The following is a 22,012-nucleotide window of genomic DNA, read 5'->3' as shown; positions in this document are numbered from 1 at the left end:
AAACACACATGAAGACATGTGATCTGAGGTCGCTCAGTGATTGGCCTCGCCGTAGCTGAGGTCATAGGTGGGGGGGAGGGATGAGCAATTTGCATATAATCGGCTGGATACTGGAATAGTCTACTCACCACTGACATATAAATATTATATAGGGTTTTACATGCCTTAATTATCTCAATGTATAATTTTTATTATTTTCTTCCTTTTTTTTCGAGTAAACCACCAAAATTCGTAAACCATGGATGTATTATAAGAATTGACAAGAAGGTATGGATGTAGGGGAAAACACTTTGAAAGTGGACCGCACTTGGCGCATGCGTACACGACACCTTTCCGTAAACTCGAGATTGTCAACTTCCTCATTGAGTGAGAAAGTGCATTCGTTGACCGTGATCGACTATATTCCATCGACTCACGTATATCGGGAATTTGTCATCTATACAATGTCGAAGCCACCGCCAAAACCGGCCAAACCAGGTGAGAATTAACACTTAACTTTGTGGAGCTTTTGCTAGAACTTATCCCTGTCCCTTCCGAGAGCAACACACCTTGGCAGCCATAAAAGCTGATGTGTGGAGGTTGGGGGCGTCGAGGCTGGACACTTCTTCTGACACTGAGTGACAAATTGTATTCTGTTGTCAGATGTCATTAACACCTCTATTTGGGCTCCCCAGAACAATTCACACATGTTGCAATGAAATGGCATGTGTGAATTTAAGTACCAAATTACAATGTCGACCCATGGACTTCCCGATTTAGGCAACATGCATTTCGGGAGAATTATCTTGCTGAGCAGAGTGGAATATAGCATCACAAAGTGATGATGAAGCGTCATCACTACTTCCTGAAGCTTAACCAACGCTTCAGTTGTCCTACTCTGCACAACACACGAGGTTCCTCCTCTGCTCGTTGGGAAACAGGCTTTGCATATCTCTTACATGAGGGGAATGAAGGGGGGAAGTATTAGGCCTATTTATGGATTACCTTAACAGATCATATAAATAGGACGGCATTGGCCCTGATGATAACGTGTGTATTGTCATACATGACTAGCTTACACATCTGATGTGTGTACAGTTGTTCAACTCTTCAATTTTAGTTGCTGCTATGAGATGCATCATGTTGTCTGTTTCAGCATCGATGTACGTGCCAGAACTTCCAATACGCAATCTCAGACTCTGGAGCATATAAACTAATATAACTCTTATGATTCAGTTCTGGAGCTAAGCTGCGAATTACAGGCAAACAAATGTTACTGTTTGCTGGCAATCTTTACCCACCTCATTGCGATGTGTGTTGTTGGTAATGCTACAGAGTGTACTGTTCTTTTTTTATTTGATTCATTGGGTGGATTTAATAATTGCCCATTTATTTATCTTGTAATTTCAGGTGAGTGTATTTTATTCTTTAGTATTTTGTATATGTGCTTTTTGTATGGGTCAAGAGAGATGTGTGAAGTCCCTCACGGGTCAACACTTGCAGTTTCTGCAAGTGTAGGACCAACACTGAATAACAAAACCAACCAAAACATACAAAATAGCCAACACAGACACACAGGGGAGCCATTTAGATCTATGGGCAGAGCAGAGCTTCAGTACCAGAATGGAGCGACACTTCTAAACCTGGGCTAGTTAGCACAGGCCGCTGTGTATTCAGCGGGACATGACAAGACGTGTAGCGCAGACTTCCCCGGCAATGTGGAACGGAGCTAGGCTTGTCCCACCCCCTAGACAGACCCCCTGATTCCACTACACTACTGCGGGGCGTTTGTTCTGTGGGACTCTGCAGACGTGGTGTGTCCCAACATGTGGGCTAGAATGAATAAACACTTCTGGGCTGGGCCAGGATACTGTCTGGCTACCTACTCTCCCGCTCTAGAGAAGTCTTACTTATAGAGGGCACTTGTTTATAATGGCAGTTACATTTAAACCGACCAACCAAGCACACCATGTAGGCCGTAACTAGGGCTTCCCAACATATTGAAACGGCAGCATGACTGACGACAATATGTGTTTCTGTAAGTTTAAATTGTGAATGCTGTAGTAGGTGACAAAGCCTGCAATGTGAACTATTTCTGCTTACATTTTCTGTTGATGGAAAATCTTGTTCTGCAAAAACCAGCCCCCTTGAAATCTGTCACTTTGTTCAATGAGTGTATGGAAGCTGAATTGCACTTGGATCTTGTTGCATAGCACACGTCCCTAACATGGCTTTGATATGTTATCTTTTTGAATGTGCTTATAGCAGCCATTAACTTTGAGCATTTAGTTTTGTTATAGTAAATTAAACCAAAAATATTTTCTCCCTGTCTTCAATGTGTGTTGGGGGACGTTCAGCATGCCACAACCACAGCCAGCCACTCGTGTGGCATTCCAGACAGAGCTGTACTGCCTCCTCCTCCACAACATGTCATTAGAATCCCCAAGGGCAACCTCCACAGGCCTAAAAAAAAACAGGAGAGTGTGTGTGTGTGTGTGTGTGTGTGTGTGTGTGTGTGTGTGTGTGTGTGTGTGTGTGTGTGTGTGTGTGTGTGTGTGTGTGTGTGTGTGTGTGTGTGTGTGTGTGTGTGTGTGTGTGTAGACCATTGTGTAACACATTGATTAGACGCTGCTCTATATTGATCAGTCTCACATTAGAGTTGGGGTTTTATTTAATGCACGCCACTGGATATTTGTAGGACAACTCCCAAGCCCAAGGGATTGTTCATTTGCCACAAATGTTTCCAGCTGTGTTTGTTAAGATATGGTGGATATATGTGCGGGAATACACCCTCGCAAAATAACATTAACCGTTTACTCGTCATTTATTTACCAGATGTTTTTTTTATCAAAGGCAACTTGGTGAACATAGTTTACTGGACTGTGGATATTGGGGTTTGAACCCACGTTACTTTGTACATCTCTGCTGGCATTCACCACATGGTGATGTGTAGTGTCATAACTAATCAACATCTGTTTTCCTTCAGGCCAAGTAAAGGTGTTCAGAGCAATGTTCACCTTTGACCCCAGAACTGTGAGTAAAAATGTCAAGATAATTATTAATGACTTTCGGTTGCGTTCATCTATTTCTGTTTCATTTCCTTCCCCAACACAGTTCTATTTGGCCTTATTGAGAAGTTATACATTGTCATCACTCAGTGGTTATATTAGTTACATAATTGTAGTGGATGGAAATTCACAGAGCTTATTCAGTCAACCATATATGAAAACTGATTGTGTTTATTGATAACTATTAACAGGCGAACGCAAATCAATTAAAATAACTGTGCCAAATTGAATAACTGGTAAAACTGGTGAATGGAAGACTTTTGGGTCTGCACTTCTGCAAAAACATTGGAAAAAGGATCTGCATATACCTCCACGCACAACATTTTTTGTTTCTCTTGTTTGTTTTCGCAGCCTGATGAGCTGTACTTTGAAGAAGGAGATATATTGTATATCTCTGACACTGTAAGTTAAAACACTACAACTGTCTGCCTGTCCATGTGTCTGTATCTCTTTAGGTATCTGCATTGATGTGAGAGTATATATACGTTTCAAATGTCATTAAAATTTCCTATTTGGACCATTTTAGGGCATATCCAATTCATTTAGACTACAAAACTTGATGTAAATGTTTTATGATTATAAAACTGCACCAGCTTGATAACTTCTCTATTGAACCACCTGCTGTTGTTGCAAACCATGAGCTGGCCAATGGGACCTGACGTTTGTGTGTGTGTATGTGTCATACTCAGAGTGACAGTCATTGGTGGAAGGGGACATGCAGGGGACGAACAGGACTCATCCCCAGTAACTACGGTGAGTAGCGAACTTGTCATGAAAAATGTATTTTAAAATGAGGTGTGGCCGTTTGTTTTCTTTCATTATTCACATCCACAAGTACTATTTGACCTCATCTACAGTTGCTGAGCAGGCGGAATCTATCGACAACCCGATGCATGAAGCAGCCAAGAGAGGCAAGTCCAGAAAGGAGTCTGTTCCTATTTATTCATGTCCTTCTATTCTATTCTCCTGTTTTGTTCTGATTTGAGCCACCTCATTGTGTGTGTGTGTGTGTGTGTGTGTGTGCGTGTGTGTGTGTGTGTGTGTGTGCGTGTGTGTGTGTAGGCAATCTGAGCTGGCTGCGAGAATGTCTGGAGAACAAGGTGGGCATCAATGGACTGGACAAGGCTGGGAACACGGCCCTCTACTGGGGTTGTCACGGTGGACATAGAGGTAGGTCATGGAGTGCATGGAGGTAGCCCTAGTTCACTGACAATACACACTGTTTCAATTTGTGTATCGGAACCAGACGTTGGAGCTAAGATGTCAACAGTGTGTTTGTTTGGGTCTTTTAAACCCAAACCACTGTCATTAAACCTGGGTAGCTTGCTACATTGCGTTTCCGGTCCATTATTGGATGTATAATTGTAAGCATGTGATTAGAGGACGGTTTCTATTTTCCAGATGTGGTGGAGCTGTTGCTGGGACACCCAAACATAGAGCTCAACCAGCAGGTCAGACCCCTGTGTGTGTGTGTGTGTGTGTGTGTGTGTGTGTGTGTGTGTGTGTGTGTGTGTGTGTGTGTGTGTGTGTGTGTGTGTGTGTGTGTGTGTGTGTGTGTGTGTGTGTGTGTGTGTGTGTGTGTGTAAGCTAATTTAAACAAAATGCTGTTAGTGGGTTTTTACTTGCAGACGATGAAGACTGCTATGTATTTACTCTGCTGTTTCATATCACATGTAACACTGTTACAAGTCAGCGCTAACCTGAATCCATGAGTATGTTTCTGATCTTTTTGTGTGTTGTAGAACAAACTGGGGGACACTCCCCTCCATGCTGCAGCCTGGAAAGGATACTCTGACATCGTAGAAATGCTGCTCAACAAGGGTGAGTTGTTCTCTTTTCACCTTGATGTTTGTCCTATTTCGTTCTCTGCAAATGCAGCTCAATGCACTGCTCAGGGTGAGTGAATCTGTGATTGTGTGTTCCAGATTCAAGGACAGACGTCAAGAACAACGAGAACAAGCTGGCGCTGGAGATGGCCACCAATGCTCAATGTGCCTCGTTGATCAAGAGGAAACAAGGAGGCAGTACGTATATTTGGCCAACAGGGGTCAGCCTTGTTATGAAAAAAAATCAGAAAAAAAGGCTACCTTCTATTTAAATTCACGCTTGGTCTGAAAGGAAGTCACACAAAGCGGTTCCAAAGAGGAATCATTCATAATGTTTATAATATTTTATTAGATATTAACTCGTTAAAGTGACCATCTTGTAGATTTACTTTCATTCTCTGTTGGGGAAACTAACCTTAAGACGAAAGATACGTAGTCCTAACAGGCATTTATTTACGTTTTTTTTTTTAAGATTTCCACTTTGCGTCACTTAGTGAGAATTATAACCAAATGTAAAACTGTAATAAGATATAAGATAGACAGTATTAACCGCTGCAAAAAATGTATAGCAACCAGATCTCTAGTGCAGACCTTAACTCCATTCTGTGGTTGGTGTTTCAGACATCACGCGCTCGCATAGCAACGCAGAGGAGTACCTGGACGACGAAGACTCGGACTGAGGTGATCTTCCTCCAGGTCAAATGACGAGCTCGCCGTTATGTCTTTTCTCTGACGGACCAGCTCGGTTGAATTATGACCCCCCCCTTGATTCCCCATCCCTGTGGCAGTTGTGAATATTTTCCTTCTATACTATGTTTGTGATTTGTACCTCTTGCCTCCATGTTCTCTCGCCCTCTCTCTGGGTGTTTAACTCACTGTGTTTACTGTTTGACCCTTTGGTTTAGGGTGTATTTCCGTATAGAAGTCTAGGATTCTTGGGGCTTTAGCTCTGCCCACAGTGGTCCCAGAGAGACATAGCAAGCATAATCAACGTAGAAGACTCTTAACTTGAATACAGTCCAATTATGCAGATAACTTATCGAATAAGTGCCTTATCTGGACCGGAATAAAAATTATCCAAAACGCAATTCAAAACATTTCCTTTGTTCAAATTCAAGTGGGATTATTTTATGAATAAAGCATGGTAGCCCGACTAACATAATCTTGATTTATATTTAACTTCTTTTGGGATTTTTTTTTTATGCAGAATAAAAATATTTTGCAACTGTCAACTCACTGTGGCAGTGATTGGGAAAGGTTTTGATGAAAGTAATATATTGCTGATCGTCCTGCATATATGTTCTACTGGACACAATTGGATATCGTTTTGTTTCTTTGGCTTTCTTATTCTTCTAACCTAGCGTTGGTTATCATCGAACTACATTCTGCACTGCTTGCATTTAGTCATGCGAGATTTTTCAGTTACTCCATTCCACAATTCCTAAACGTCAGAGCTTACTGTGCTAAACATGGACAACATCTTTAGTCTTTTTTGACTTGATTGAATTACCATGAACCATTTTCTTGTAACATTTCCAGAATGATCTCTAAAGAAGTGCCTTTTAAAGCATGGCGAAATCTCTGACGGTTGTCCGTTTCTTGAAATGAATGTTTTTGTTCTCAATTTCTGCATTTTTCTATGTTTAAAATGCAATAAACGTCCTCTTTACTTAAACAGCATATGTATTTCTATATATGAAGCACTATATATAGTTACAAATAGTATAATAATTCAAGACATTCAAATTCAGTAACATGTCTTGTTTTTCACTGCATTGTTTCTAAAAGCACTTAAGGCAATGGGTACAATACATGGTGCATGCCGAATAGCCTCCCTCAAATAAGTGGTTTTAATCAGGGCTTTCACAAAAATCTTTGGTCGTTTAATTAGTCAACAACGAAGTAACCATACTTTAGTTGGACTGCTAATTGGGTTCTACTTTAAAAACACGACATGATCATTTAGAAAATCCGAACTTGTCCTTTATTACAAATTCAGCATGATGACATTTCTAAGAAGGCAGAAAGGGCAAGAGAAAGATGCGGACGGAAGTACATCGTGTTCTTGATTGGTTCAGATACAAAACATGCTACATAACTGGAAAACAAGAACATATCTGAATCATGAAAGAAAAAGACGATACTTCAAAGTGGTTTCCCGCTACAGCATATTAACCGAACCAATGTATACACCTATTTTGAATTTGACTTAATTACTTTGAATTTAACTGCCTTACTTAAACAGCTTCCTACAGAAAGATTCAACAAGGGAAATGTTAATTATTTTCTCTCAAGCCTTTTTGTACAAGTGCCGGGCAAAGGAAGATGAGGCAACAGCGCCCAATATATATGAACCGAGGTCTGCTGTAATAAAAGACAGAAATGTATCAAGAGGTCACTATTGAGGATGGGCCTACTTAACTCATGTACATCCCTGGCAGTAACAGCTCAAGTCACTTTCTACCCGTAGCGGACAGAACACAAGACAAAGAGCTACTTTGTGTTTTTTAAAACCAGGTCATGTTCAGATAGGAAGCCATGGCCTAGGCCTAGCCAGTCAAGGCCCTGAACACAGATCGGACCTAGCCACAACATCAATCTAGCGGCCGAATAAACTAGCAGCTGATCAGTGAACCATGCAGATGGATACGGTGCTATAGGCGAAGCAGCTACACTGAATGCCAGCCAGCTCACACCTTTGTGTATCAATAAATACAACACACCATCCGCTTTCCTCTTCGGTTATGGGGGGGATATCCCTTCAACATTGTAGATTCAGGAAGCAGTTTTGATTCACTTTGAAAGCCCCCCCACACGGAAGTAAGCTACATATAGAAATGACAAAATGTGTCATGCTTTCTTGGTCATTAGGGACCACACACACAAACAGACACACATGGGACTCACCAAAAACAAAAAAGTCAAAATTAAATTCAACAGTAAGGAGGAACAAAGCACATTACCTCCAGGTGTACTTCCCTGTATTCCGTAATACACACCTATCTCTGTTGTGAGTTATCTCAATCACTGCACAAAATGATTGGAAGGGATCACTTTTGTCAAGTAGTTTTTTGAGACAGTACCTCTCAAGGATTAACCCTATCCCATGATTAACAAGGCACGGTGTGGTTGTTCAGTGGCTTTACTGGCCTGAGAAACATCACCATTTACCAAGGCCATGCCGCACAAGAAACTGAACAAATTAGTAAATCAGAAAGAATGAAAATAAACAGCTTTCTGAGCCTTTAAGAATTCATTTGAAACAAACCGGCCCATACGATGCTCCGAACGATACAAATTCTGAGTTGCATCAGCCATGTTCTACAGGAGGTGGAATGAAACAATGACTGACACAAGGCAAACGCATACAAACGTTTGAGTTTGACGTTTGCTTGTTTTAAACCCCATTAGGACGTGACATGTCACTGAAGGCCTCAGTGCCTGGGGGTCATGTAAGGAGATGTAGATCTCACAGCAGTTTCCTTCTGGCTTAGAAGGATATCAAGATGTACACAAAAAACAAGGGGATTCTCTATAAACGAAGGTGGATCTCTAAATACAGAAAAGATTCAAATGCAAAGTACGTCTAAACACATTTTCTGAACAATTTTAGAGTCATCTCTACCACCCATTCCACATGGCCTCAGACTGATAACAATTTCCTCTTTTGACCACTCTGCTAAAGGACAGCCAATCAGAACGGGCGAAAGAAACGTGTAGTGATATGGTGAATCTGCTACAACTCTGGGGTTGAGTTAAACCCACTAATGAAGTTAAGGACATTAACCAGGGAAGGACCGGCTCGGTCATTAATACTGACAACATACTTCATAGAAATCCAACATGTACATGCATGCACTATGAACAATACATGTAACTATTGCACATTTAGCAGCTCAGGCAGATGCTATTGCTAAGTGATTTCAAGAACACCGTGAAGCTGACAAGAGTAAACTGCATTGACATAATGAAACTCAATGCCTTCTCCGGCTGGGGATAGACAGAATAATCTTTTTACAGCTATGTATTGTTGTGCATATAGTTTGTGATCAATTCTTGGCTCTTGACTGGCAGAATGCTTTTTTTTTACTGTAGATATAAATAAGCTACCAGTTCATTAGTTTGAAGTGGACCATGACAAGTACATTAGAGCAGGTAGTTCCTTTTGGTTTTTCCCAGATGAAAACCAGACAACTGCTGAATTTCACTAAATAGTACGTTCAACTAAAGTAAAGCATCCCAGGTGATCTTAACAGCAGCCATCTGACTGAGATTATAAATACAATGAACAAAAAACCTTCCAGAACAGACACTTAAATATCTCAACTTATTTACACAAATCACACTTGAAAACAAATTGAAATTGTCAAGATGATCAACTTGAAAAGCAAGTAAATAAAATAAAATTAGATCTTATTTGGCATGGAACTCTTCATCTTGGATCACTTTTGTTTTGTCTCTTCGTTTTTTTTACTCCTACTTCAAACACTAGGAGAGCGGAGCAGTTTCAACACATGGAAAAACTAGAACTTTAGACATGAGTGAGAATGAGACCTTACGACAGGCCTCAACCATGTCAACATTGTAGTTAGCTATCAGGTGGTAACAGCCAGGTGACTTAGTTTACAGTTTCAGTTTAAGATTTAGATTTTGTTATGTTTTGCTGTTTTGTTATGAACACGGATGTTCCAGAGAGGGAAATTAATTTATTACGGCTGCGTTGGAATAATTTTTGAATCACAGTCCACCTTTTCATTTCCCTTGAAAATATTCGTTCACGGTTCTGGAACTTGGTTATAAGTTTTGAGTTTAGTTTATAGAGAAAATATGAATAAAACAATAATTCAAACAATTCAAAAGCAATCCAGGAGGAGGAGTATGGAAGAGTGAACTAAAAAGTAGTTTTGTAGTCTATAGCCTTCTTCCGGCCTAAAAGAAAGATTAAACAATGGAATTATATCGTCAAATAAATAAATATTCATAGAATAGTTAAAAGAAATAAAATATAACCAAATAAAATGACAGGGAACATGACGAGTAGTAAAAATTTCCTCCCAGAAAATAACTTCTTGTTGATTTGAATTCTTTAAAGGTTTCCATTTTTTTGAAAAACAAAAATATAGATTTGTTATCTCCATGTTCTTTGCCGTTGTTCATTAAAAAGATTTATAGTACCAATGTTTCCACCTTGAAATATATCTGCAGCTGTACAATATGTGAATATTGTATGAATTCGTGGAGAAAAAAAAATGACACAGTAGCTTGTCAATATACATAAAAAAAATGACACTTCTTGGTTAAAAAGGCTTAACAAACCATATAAAAAAGGGCGATATAAAGACAGTTCCTAATGAGCTTCTTCAAGGTTTGTCTTCTCTTCGATTGCCTGTTTTACTATCTCAGCCAACTTCAAGCGGTCTACTTTGTCAGAAAAGGCCCGTCCTGAAACAAACAACAGAACATTGTGTGATTCAACCGCGAATTAAACACTAATCTCTAAGGAATTACCTGACAGTTGCTTTCATTAACAAGGGGTATCATAACAGACGCAGCTATAAAATAATACAGCTCAAAGAACATGGTCACAATAGACTTCTGTCTTAGACACAATGAAAGCAGTGTGTGACAAACACTTAAGGCTCAGTTATGGTTCTACGTCGACGCAACACAGTGATCACGCAGACGCTTCGACGCAGTCGTGAACCTGTTTTGGTTCTGCGTCGGTTTTTTTGGGAGGCGAAAGTCGGGCCCTTGCGGTAGACCCATGGAGGATCCGCAAGGACGTAAAGGTCTCTTGAACCCCTTTGCGTTGCGTCGACGAGGCATAACTAAGCCTTTATTCACAGATCGGCCAAATTGTTTTCTATTGCTAGCTGGGGGGGGGGGTGAATGCGGAAAGTGTAGGAACCAAGCTGGAACCAAGATGGCCGCCAATGAATGAAGGCCCACCGGCAAACGTGTCGAGAAGCACTACCTACCGTCCCAGCTGAGCCCCTGTAGACTGTCTCTCAGTAGTTTACAGTCTCTGTTGAACCTCCAGGCCTCGTACATGACCTGATTCAGCTTCTCATCCTCATTCTCCCCTGCACATCACATCACAGTCATCACACAATAATGCAAGATCACATCAACAAGCCTTTTGTAAAGTACATATATCAGTTAGACGTTAAGCAGTTTGGGTTGGATCATGGGACGTAGATTTTACACAAGGGTGTAAAACAGCATTTTGAGAAGTCTACGGCTCTATTATAGAGCAGGGTCAGTCAACTAAGTCACCTGATGTGCACATGGGTTTGTCAAAGAAAAGACAGGGAACCACTGCATTAGAATAGCCTGAATGTTCTTGTTCACAAGAAATGCACTGATGCTTGGGTTGGTGACTGACAAACGCACACTGCACATTATCTTTTGTGGATGGCTGGCAGGTTTTATCGCTTTCAAACCATGCATCCCCTCAGTTGATGTGGTTATTCAAATTACTTCAAACATTTGTCTTATTGACCTTGACGTTTATCGTCTTTACCCCTGGCTGAGTCAAGTGCCCTCCAGCAAGGCGTGCTTTGACTGCAAAGGGTTTTCCCCATTGCACGCCTTAGGCAACGCATGACCTTCAGTGACCGACCGAGTGAGTCATTGTGTTATGTTTGAATGACGTTCTTAAGTAGTTGAGAACCTGATTGCTGTAGTACGTCATCACATCAAACCCGCTCTCAAAAAAGTCCACCTAAGTCACCCATGTGTATGCTTGTGTGTCAACCATTATTCCAACTGTATGCAGGTCTCTGTCTCTGTGTCTCTGTGTGTCCGTGTCTCTGTGTGTCTGTGTGTCTGTGTGTTTGTTTGTGCTTACCAGCCTGCGGTAGTATACACTGAGCGATGACGTCTCTTAGTTTTTCAAGTGCTACGTTTGAGTCTTCTCCATTCTCAGGGTCATGGATGAAAATACCATCAGTGGGCTTGGGGCTTGAACATGTACAAGGACAGACAAAAACACGTGACACAGTCCAGTTTTTAAATTCTTACATGAAGATATCTAATGATCAATCAAATGATAGAACCAATTTCTAATTATCCTTAAAGCTTGGGAAGGCAATTATGAGGAACCAGCCCGAATAAGCTACATTTTGAAAGTATCTGATTAAAAAAAAAAAGAATACCATCCCTTCCTTCAGGACTCTCTCTAATGCCACCACCGCAATACACGCAAAAAGCCTACTAGCTTAAGCGATATGTCCGCTTAGCCTTGTGGAAGACTGTGGTCCTGCTCAATGGGAGCACGGGCAGAGTGCACGCAGCTGGCTGGACAGGTAGGTAGGCTATCAAATCATGTCATTTTGGCTGACTGAATTGATTGGAAGGGCTTATTACAGACCTGCCTACAGCCAACCGGAGATACCGTATTTCTTTATTTTCTTTGTCCGAGCATTTGATTTATCGATCGCTGTGGCGATGTCAAGGGAATTCCAAGTGATATAACCAAAAGTGCTTGTAAAGTAAATGGCCTAGCCTAGCTAAGATAGTCAGTAATCAATTGTCCTACCCGAGCAGCTTTCGTTTCCTGAGGATTGGGTTGTTCACGGAGTTCAGAGGCTTCAGGCTGACGTTGAGATCCTGGATCCTCATGTTGGCCAACTGCTCCGCGTGCGCCTGCTGGATACCTGCTACTACCGCCTGCATGGGGTCGCACCACACACACAAACTGCTCAGTCGGGGATCTGGAGCGTAGCCATTCTGGGCCCATTTTGTGAGAAAAACTCAATTGGTTTCGGTCCAAAACAAAAGTGCTGCTAAGAGTGACTGTAATTTTGCCTGCTATCCATCCCTCTCCCTCACAGACTTCTTGGTTTTGAGCGAGACATTACACATCCACAAGAAAGAATTGTGTTTGAGGCGTTCCGCCACCTTGTCCATCATCATCTGGGCAGAGGGCAGCACGTTGTCCAGCGCCTCGGTGCAGTTGAGCCAGGGGTGAGCCAGGACTCCCTCGATGGTCAGTCGCTCCTCTGGCTTCACCTTCAGCAGCCTGGGCAGTGGCAGCGTCAAGGGAATGGGGGCAAGGGGAGAGGATGTTATGCCCGGAGTGGGAGTCCTCGGGCGAAACATTATTATAAACCAAAATGTGCTGTAACCAGAAGGAGGAGATGATCGAGAGCGGAGCAACAAGAACAAACCAAACGCCTCTCGCTGGGTTGGCGAGAGGCAACCCGGCTTTTTAGCAGAGCGACAGCTCCCCCAACCAACCGACGAGACGCGGGCCGAAAGAACATCATCGCAACCAGTGCATCCTACCGTCTTGTCGAAAAACAGAGTAATGATACCAATCTGTCCTTCAGATAACAGATAAAGCCATTTACCAGAACACTGGTAAACGCACCATATCAGTGTTTCCCACACATAGACCAAAGTGTGGTCTATGTGAATGAACAACAGCAACAGAATGAACACAAGCGCCACAAATTGATTCAGCTTTTTTTTTTTTTTATGTTACGTGATTTAGAAATATAAATATCGTTCCGTTTATTCATCTCCGCATGGCACTGTTTCTCCCTGTCATTCTTGTTCACACACGCACAGAGACAAGCGTGCATACATGCCAATGGTGCGCGGGTACACTAACAATTATTGGATAAACCCGCGTATCACTAATACACTGCACACACACTGTGGATTGGACACTGTCAGAGAGCGAGAGCGAGAGCGAGAGCGAGAGAGAGAGAACCACTAACCCTTTTCCTAAAGTAAACTTTCAAGAATCTAATTTATGCTGGCTGTCGCCAAAATCTCTCCGGGCCCGTAATTCATCTGAACTAATCAAGTCTATCCTAAACGGCAATTCCAAGAGGTTCTTTGAAGTGCAGGCCTGTACTGTAGTGTCTGGCGGTGCATTCGATCCCTAACTAGGACGTCGAGCCCTCTGCGGCATCACATGTCCACAGTAAATATTGCAATTGGCAGAGCAGGCCCTGCGAGCGGATGTGCTATAGAGAGAGAGAGAGACTCACTTGCGAACAATATCCTTGGCCATCTCTGAGATCTGGCTCCACTCGTCCTCTGGGAAGTCAAAGCTGGCCGTCATGATCTTTTTCCTCATGTCCTTAGGGATGGTACGGCTGTGGTGCTTGGAGTAGAAGGGAGGGTAGCCGCAGAGCATCACATAGATGATCACCCCCAGAGACCACAAGTCACAGCTCTAGAGACCAGGGGAGGAGGCAGGGAAGATAAAGCATCAGGACAGTGATGGAGTGACCGGTTGAATGAAGAAATAGTCAATAAAGTTTTGTTATGAGAAAGGGCCACCAGGTGGGAGGTTGATGAGCTCTTACAGGCCATAGTTACATCACACGTGGTCGTGCGACAGAGACCCTTTGAACATATTCAAATCGTTGGGACACTTTGTTTGAAAGGAGTTGCGAAGGAAGGAGGCGTCACCTTATTGTAGGTATAGGGAGTGGGTGAGGTAGGTATGATTCCAGACTTCTCTTTCTGGTGTCTTCTTTGGGCCTCAAGTACCTGGGGACAAACATCCCACCCTGAGTGTTAGAAACCATGACGGCAGCGGCCACCCGCGGCTGCTGCAGAGCGGGGTCTGTGGCGTGCGTTGTTTTCGTGGGTTAGGGTGCGTTTGCGTGCGCGATTACCTGAGGTGCTACGTAGTACGGAGTGAACTGAGGCGTCATCAGGTCGCCCTGGTCGATCTTGGCAAAGCCAAAGTCACACAACTTCACCGGTGCGTCCTGTGGTGTAGGAGAGAGGACCAGAGGGTGACCACCGCGGTACGGGACGGGCCTGACCATAGCCAGACGCTGACCTGCGGCCATAGGCACGCTGCGGGGATTCTACGATAGCCCATGAATTTACATGTTGTGATTGTGATCGTCATCAATTTATAGTCAATTTCTGTTTGCTAGCACGTCTCGTCATGCGTGGACCGGCCAACGGGGGAAGTAGAGTGTCTTGTGCCTCGCTTGGCCTCTTTGGTAACACACCGGGTTCCAGGTGGAGGGGTGCCTCCAAGCCCTGCCGTGCTATTGGAGGTCAAATCTGGCGCTTTGGCACCGAGGGGATTCTCAATCATGCACTCCAAAAGGAAGGCTAGTAAGGCACTAGAAGAGTTCTGGAGTGTGAGTGTGTGAGAGTGAGTAAGGGTTTGAGTATTATATTTTATAGTCTTAGTTTGTCTAATACAGGAACACAGTGTGTGGCCTAGTGTCCTCACGAGAGAGTTATCCTTGAAGAGCAGGTTCTCTGGCTTCAGGTCCCGGTGTGCAATATTCAGGAAGTGACAGTGTTCCAACGCCTCGCCGATCTAAACACAGAGACATGGCAGAGTAATACACTGATTTAATGCACGCACACATGCACATACATGCACACATACAAACAAACAAACGCACATACCTGCTTAGTGACCTGGCTGGCCATCTTCTCTGTAAAGTGTCTGTGTTGGCTGATTCTGTGAAACAGCTCCCCCCCTTCCATCATCTCCATAACGATTAGTAGCCTTGCTCTAAAAAGGAATATGGGTAGGTTACAGAGTACCGGTAATTGAAATAAGAGACACATAATCTAAGTCTAAATCTAAGAATGTGTTGAATTTGTTTTTGGATGTCTTCTGATCAATTTGATCATTTGCTATGTCTATTCTGGACACGCATATACACACGTACATACCTTGGACTTGATTCATGGGGGAACTGGACACTGTTGGCATAAACTTCTAGGATTTGAACCACGTTTGGGTGACTAGCACACATCATGTGAAGACGGACCTGATGGCAGATGGCAGAGGAAAGAATTACTTAAAAAAAAATAGATCACACTTTGTCTTTTCTGGCCATTTAATTATTTCCCTGATTTTAGTTGCAATGTACATGAGTGAAAATGTGTTGATTCAGTGAATGTCCCGAGTGTATGGCTGCCTATATACATTCTGTACATTATTCACAGTTTCCCAAGAACATTTACAAATACTGTAATCGTATGGAACAGACCCAGTTCCACCGAGACATCATTTCTAGACGGTGTATGTGTGTAATAACGACTTGTGTCCCGACCGAGGAGGTCTGCACTGTCTGTCCTGACTGAGTGACTCACAGACCGGCTGATCTGTAGACGGTTGACATGTTATAACCCAGAGCAAGACAGGGGAACAAACACAGGCCCGTACACAGGTATACAATGGAGAGACTGACTCAGCCATTTCAATATAGATAGACAAGTCATGACTCGAGACCCAAAGAAGCAAAAAAAATGAAGGAAATGGGTACAGGGGTATGGAAATAGGCGGGAGGAGACGTCGATAAACAAGAAGTGTGGCATTAACCTCATTCCGGGCCTTGGGGCGATCAATAAGTATCTTGAGGGCAAGGCGTTCCTGAGAGGATTTCATCACGCAAACTCTGTTGAAGAGAGGGAAATAAGGCACACTTAAGTCAACAGCATCATCTTCGGCATGTTATGCAGTATGTAGCCCCGTCTCCCCCACCCCCCTGCTTCTCGAAAATCAACAACATTGCTGTCATAATACTTTTTCCCAAACCAGTTTAACATGTTTTCGCTGACACATCTGTTTAGACCGATCAGTTCTGACATTTTGTCAACATTCACGTGAGCCTGTGAACCCTCTGGCCCTTAAACTCAGATTACACAATTAAAGCTCTACTACAAGGAACATCCTGTCTCGGCCAAAGTTCGCCTACTGCAGAGTAACTCCGCCCATATGAGCAAGGGTGTGTGTGTGTGTGTGTGCGCCTCAGTCTGTGGGTGGTTGAGGACATGAATGTGTCGTGATTGTGAGAGGTGAGTAAGGGTGAATCATAAAAGTGTGTCAGAGCTTTTCCCTTTTAGTCCAAGCACCCAACGAATCACAGTGCAGCAAGAACAAAATAGAGAGCGGCGGGAAGCGTGGGTACAAAAAGAAAAGAACATTTGCATGAAGGAGCAAGAATTGTTGAATCAGTGCTTAAGGGGGGGTACAACATGCAAGAACTAACTGACGCATGAGGACTGGCTGTCTGTCCTTTCTACTTGTTGACCTTCAGTGAGCAATGACAAGTGTCCTGTAGAGAATGAGAGAGTAAGGAGACCATAAAGAGGAGCGTGAGGTACTATTGGGAACCGATTCAACATGCATGACAAATGATCAGCGCTTACTATTCAAAATTGGGACAGTACACTGGAAAAATTATTGTCTGCTTTAAAAGAGGCGAATACAAAAAATAAGATTCTTCAAGAGATAAGAATACAAATGCTGAGAGACGAATACCGATGTGAACCGATGAACGGGTAAAAAGATATGCAAAGTTAATAAACACCAAAGAGGGAGTGTGTCAGGAATGTTGTTTACTTCAGTGTGAGTGTAAACATACAGGTGTTGGATGTGCTCCGAGTTTAGGACTAGATAACCGCAGCTGTTGAGGGAAGTGTAATGCCGCGTTTCCACTGCAGGGTGCGGAACGGATCGGTTCGCAAAGGTGCGGTACGGGTTGCGTTTCCACCGCCAAAAGTGGGCGTGACCCGGACTTAGCTGCACCAGTTTTTGCTTGTTTTCAATACTCCTCCGTTGGGGTACTGAAAACGAGACGAGACACCTGAAAGGGTCCTGGGAAATTCTAGCTACACATCCCCTCTGTTGATTGGTCGACAGAATCATCCCTTCCGGGCGACGTGGGGATAAGAACAAACAAACAGTAGCCAAGGTATTATTCTTTACAATTAACATGTCGCGTAAAACACTTGCTTGGGCGAACAAGGAGGTGGAGACGTTCCTCTGCATTCTTGGGGAAGAAGACGTTGTTGACGATGTTTACGTAGCTGCCGCGGCGATCGACATCCGGCCTACCTTAAAGGGTACTGTCGGCGGTGGAAACGCGACCTCGGAACTGAGCTGGGCTATACTGCCCGCTCCCTACCGCACCTTTGCGAACCGAACCGTTCCGCACCCTGCAGTGGAAACGCGGCATAAATAGATGGTCGTGCACATATGCTAAGAAATGAGCTGTGGTTGGAGCACAGGTACTCTTGCTATCTGAGGCGCTGAGGTGACCCACAATCATTGCCCTCTTTTGGGAAAGTACATTCAAGACAGACGGTACATTTTTTTGCATGTTTTCAAAATGACAAGCACATATGTAAAGCAGCTGTTGTGCAGCCTCTTTTAGTTAGACAATTTTTCCCTGCATCTGTTAAGAATCCACATAATTGGTCTCCATAACTTCACTTAACTGTTCGCTGCTAGGATACCAAAATACTTGAAGTCTCCTTAAGCCCTTCACATGGCAGTTACTCATTAAAAGCATTTCCAGTCCCAAATGTTAGCTGTTTACGTTATGGATCAACAACTGTTGGATCGAAACATAGCTAAATATAATAATAATAATAATAATACATTTATTTATTTTGTTTAGCGCTTTTCAATGACCCAAAGAAAGACGCTTACAGTGAAGGGGGGGGACCTCACTAACCACCACCAGTGTGTATCAGCCACTTGGGTGATGCACGGCAGCCAATCTACGCCAGAACGCTAGAACGAATTAATGAGTCAGACAATTATACAGGAGGATTATTAGGGGGCCAGATGGAATTAGCCTGGTTGGTCCAGGACACCGGGGAAACCCCTACTCTTTGCGATAAGTGCCCTGGAATGGGTGGTCAACAGAAGAAGCTGTAATAAAATGGGAATGAATAATCTAGCCATCCAGATGATAGAAAATCAAGGTATTCCATGTTTAGTTCTATCCTGAAGATGTGAAGCATGGGAAGTGAGTTTTTCAGTATGGACTTATGGAGGTTTTCGGCAACCTTGCTCACCTCACGGGCCCGCTGATGCCAGCTCCCAGTTTTTGGGTCCAATTGATGTTGTATTCCTCCAGAATGGATGTTTCCTTGAGAGAACAGAATATAATTAACGTGATTAAATTACAGATCAATACCAAAGCAAAGATGGAGCAACCAATCTCATGTGCTGTATACGTCTTTCCTACAAAGACTTGAAATAGAAAAGTTATAAAAAGATAGGATGCCCTGGCTTTGAACAATTTTGACCTATTCTGTACCCTTCAAAAAAACTATAAACAAGGTTTTTCTCTTTACCCTTCAACAAAGATTAGTCTTTACCATGAACTCACAAAACAAAGCATACGTCATAGAGGACGGTTTATCCAACATCGCTAACCCCTTTGCACAAAAACTAATACATCATACTGTTACTGCCCAGTGCTTCAGCCACACCAGTGTCCACTGCATGGTGGCCATCCACAGCAGTGGATGGTGAAGTAGCCTGAGGTTTGTGCCCAACGACATCCTGTCTGGCCCAATTTACAGGCCAGACAGCCCCCCCACCCCCCCGACCATTGCCACACAATCCTTTCCCATGTATTCTGATTAAGTTGTGTGTTCAAAGGTCCAGCTGTGGCCACCCTTGATCACATTATAATGCTGAGGATGACGTTAACGTCCAGGCGCAGATCTATGCCAGGGTGCATGTTTGTTGGTTAGACAAATTCAGTGAGATCAAAGTCCAACCCTGACCCTTAAAACCTTTCACCAGACCTACTATTATTTTTTCGTATTATTACATCAAAATCCTATGTTTTCAGGATTAATTTGTTTTAATGGACCCCCCAGAGTCAAAGCATTGACAAATATCAGAATTATTTACGCACACACAACTTATATTTCCACTTCCGTCACCTCAGTCAATAGGGCTTACTCACATTTTTGGTTTTACAATGTCCTTTTAAACATTAAATCAAACTGTTACCACAAGTAGTATAATTAATGGTGTTCACCATTCACCACACAATCAACAAGTGATATCACATATGGAGAAATCGAGGCGGGGTTATCAGGTTTTTTAATTCTGACATTTGAAAAGACATTTGTTGATCTGCCTTCAAACACCACTTTCCTATCCTCACTTTTCCCTTTCCCTTGTCTATTGGGTTAAATGTTGTTGTTAAAGCAACTTTAGAAAAGCCTGTATTCAAGGCAAGCCATTAAAGAAAGGAATTGCGATAAACACTAATACTGACCATATAAATGTTTTACCACTGCCACTACAAAAACAAAAAGGATTTTAGATAGGGTAGCACATTGAAATTTACATTTATATGAATCCACCTTATTGGATATAAGTAAGTATTGAAATTGCCACAAGGAATTGAATTGTTAACATAAATAAATGTGGGAATATATGAGAGTTATGGTTTCCCACATAAGTATATATATTCTCATGTCCAACACCTAAAGAGGAAAAGTAATCTGATTTGACATTATTGGGTTTTTGATCAAAATAGTTAAGTTTACCTAGCCTTTATCTGACCAAGAACAGATAGGTTAGGAGATTGTCACATTATATAGTTTAGCATCTGAGAATCCCAGAAATATAAAGTCTATAAACAATCATCTATAATACACGAATATAAATGTAAACCTCCAGAAGATGATGCCAAATTCAGAATCAACTGTCCCTATCTCTTCTCATAATCAAGGGATTTCAATTCATTTATAACAGTTGAATTACAGTGCAATCATGACAGTACAGCGAGAGAGATGCCTTCGTTATTACCTTGATGAATTTGTCTGCATTATCCTCCGACATGGTTGCGTTTCAATGGTCCCTGCCGGGCTTGTCTGGCGATCTCATAGGGTTTACAATAATAACAAACTGCTTGACGTTGACCTCTAAAAGTTTCTCCAGATAGTCCTGCCTTAGGTTCCCCAACGAGGATGTAATTACTCGTTATAGGACACGGCTATGGATTCCAGTTAATATTCGACCGGCAAGCGACCACAGTCGGCTGCGTTTACTTGCTGAAGCCGATGTAAACGCCAACCAGCCGGTATAGTTGTCAGGCCAGCTTGGCTCACAACCTCGGGTCCCGACTCGCTCTTCCGATCGTCTTGAACTCACTGCTGCGACCATGTAGAGTGCAAGAAAAGTCCTAGTACAAGCGAAATTCACCTAACCCACCACTTTTGGTGTGGCGCCGAGCAGGAATCAGAATCGTATATTTATAGCCGGTGCAATGAGGACTCCGCTACACCGCTCTGCTAACGTTGCGACTCTTGGACTAGAAGGGATACCGGCTAAACACTAGCGTTGAGATAGAAAATAGTTTAGTGTATTGGCACGATGGATCATTGGACCAAATGATCCGATCGAAGCTAGAGACGTAAGGATAAGCGTGGTTGAGTTGTTATATACGATATATTTAGTGTTAAAAGAAACAAGGTAAAGTTATATCATATTCAAGGCTTGTATACACAGACGTAGAACGGGCTAGCTCACTGTGGTGGCTAAGTTATTTAGCTAGCAGCAACATGCAAAACGACGCACATTGACACTTTATCGCAGTCAAAAATTTGTGCCGTTACCACGACCAGGGGTACATTAAAGGCGTATTAATATAACGGCAGGAGGAGCCTTATGTACGTGGAGGTGACCAAAGAAAAGCTCCTAGCGCTGGGCTACCCTGTTATTTCTTTCATGGCTTGAGCTTCTGTTCACAGTCACACACCGACTCAACACTATGCGAGAGCTGGCCGCCCCGAACGCCTGACGAAAATACAGCAGGCTACATTGGTAATCAGGCATTTTACCTCTACGTACCTCACTGATCTCATCCATGATCTCACCCTGTGAGCTCACCTCCAAACGGAATAATTTAAACAACTACTGGGCACATTCATAAGAGTTAAACAAAGATGGGTCAATGCGTACATCTTTGGAAATGCATAATAATGATAATAATAATATACAACTGAACTACTACTACTATTACTACTAATTATAATAACAATAGATACAAAGACTTCACCATTACATTCAATAATCAATAATGTCGTTGTTGTAGCTGTAAACCTTACGTCACAGTCTGCTGATAAGGCTGATAAATATAAAATATGTTGTTTAGTATAACATTTTTTGAAGAATTTAGATGACAAATTATGTTATTTTGGAACATAGGACCATATCTATTATGTGATGTCAAAGAGTTGAAATGCTTACATTTGAAGCATGTTAAAAACAAAACTTCCACATTGTGGAGTCGTTGTAAATAAACTCCATGGCGTACTTTAGACATTCCAATGCTAGGCTTCTCGCAAACTCTCCTATAAAAACATATGCATTATACG

General features: G+C 42.5%; 2 protein-coding genes across 3 annotated transcripts; one reads left to right on the top strand and one right to left on the bottom strand.

The window, feature by feature from the left end:
• Positions 1-310: 310 nt before the first annotated feature.
• Positions 311-6,572, top strand: ostf1 (osteoclast stimulating factor 1). The gene is made up of 10 exons (XM_056593251.1): positions 311-477; positions 2,966-3,012; positions 3,399-3,449; positions 3,737-3,800; positions 3,905-3,958; positions 4,110-4,217; positions 4,449-4,498; positions 4,790-4,868; positions 4,973-5,071; positions 5,495-6,572. Exons 1-10 carry the CDS (start codon positions 315-317, stop codon positions 5,551-5,553), a joined length of 774 nt encoding a protein of 257 aa, XP_056449226.1. The 5' UTR covers positions 311-314; the 3' UTR covers positions 5,554-6,572.
• Positions 6,573-7,805: 1,233 nt separating this feature from the next.
• Positions 7,806-21,449, bottom strand: mapkapk5 (MAPK activated protein kinase 5). Of its 2 annotated transcripts, none has more exons than XM_056593249.1 (14): positions 20,442-21,449; positions 18,683-18,756; positions 16,197-16,272; positions 15,545-15,642; positions 15,272-15,380; positions 15,090-15,179; positions 14,512-14,607; positions 14,303-14,383; positions 13,876-14,063; positions 12,776-12,896; positions 12,414-12,544; positions 11,724-11,836; positions 10,852-10,956; positions 7,806-10,315 (listed from the first exon to the last, which is right to left on the bottom strand). In XM_056593249.1, the coding sequence occupies exons 1-14, from the start codon at positions 20,472-20,474 to the stop codon at positions 10,221-10,223; spliced, it is 1,410 nt and encodes a 469-aa protein (XP_056449224.1). In that variant the 5' UTR covers positions 20,475-21,449; the 3' UTR covers positions 7,806-10,220. The 2 variants fall into 2 exon arrangements, with proteins under 2 accessions (XP_056449224.1, XP_056449223.1); XM_056593248.1 differs by lacking the exon at positions 20,442-21,449 and adding an exon at positions 18,989-19,159.
• Between the last annotated feature and the right edge of the window lie 563 nt (positions 21,450-22,012).

This window comes from Gadus chalcogrammus, chromosome 6 (genome assembly GCF_026213295.1).
Source record: "Gadus chalcogrammus isolate NIFS_2021 chromosome 6, NIFS_Gcha_1.0, whole genome shotgun sequence".
Lineage (NCBI taxonomy): Eukaryota > Metazoa > Chordata > Actinopteri > Gadiformes > Gadidae > Gadus > Gadus chalcogrammus.
Note: the sequence above shows the minus strand (reverse complement) of the source record. Positions and strands in the feature narration are given on the sequence as shown.

Bases quoted from the DNA above. Each gene is read 5' to 3' on its own strand.
- ostf1 (XM_056593251.1), top strand. From the start codon at position 315: ATGCGTACACGACACCTTTCCGTAAACTCGAGATTGTCAACTTCCTCA. The intron at 478-2,965 runs GTGAGAATTAAC...GTTTTCCTTCAG, and splicing joins GCCAAAACCGGCCAAACCAG to GCCAAGTAAAGGTGTTCAGA. The intron at 4,499-4,789 runs GTCAGACCCCTG...TGTGTGTTGTAG, and splicing joins ACATAGAGCTCAACCAGCAG to AACAAACTGGGGGACACTCC.
- mapkapk5 (XM_056593248.1), bottom strand. From the start codon at position 19,039: ATGTTGGATAAACCGTCCTCTATGACGTATGCTTTGTTTTGTGAGTTC. The intron at 18,757-18,988 runs GTAAAGACTAAT...TGTTCTCTCAAG, and splicing joins CTTTGTTTTGTGAGTTCATG to GAAACATCCATTCTGGAGGA. The intron at 10,957-11,723 runs GTAAGCACAAAC...TGTGATGTGCAG, and splicing joins GTGTATACTACCGCAGGCTG to GGGAGAATGAGGATGAGAAG.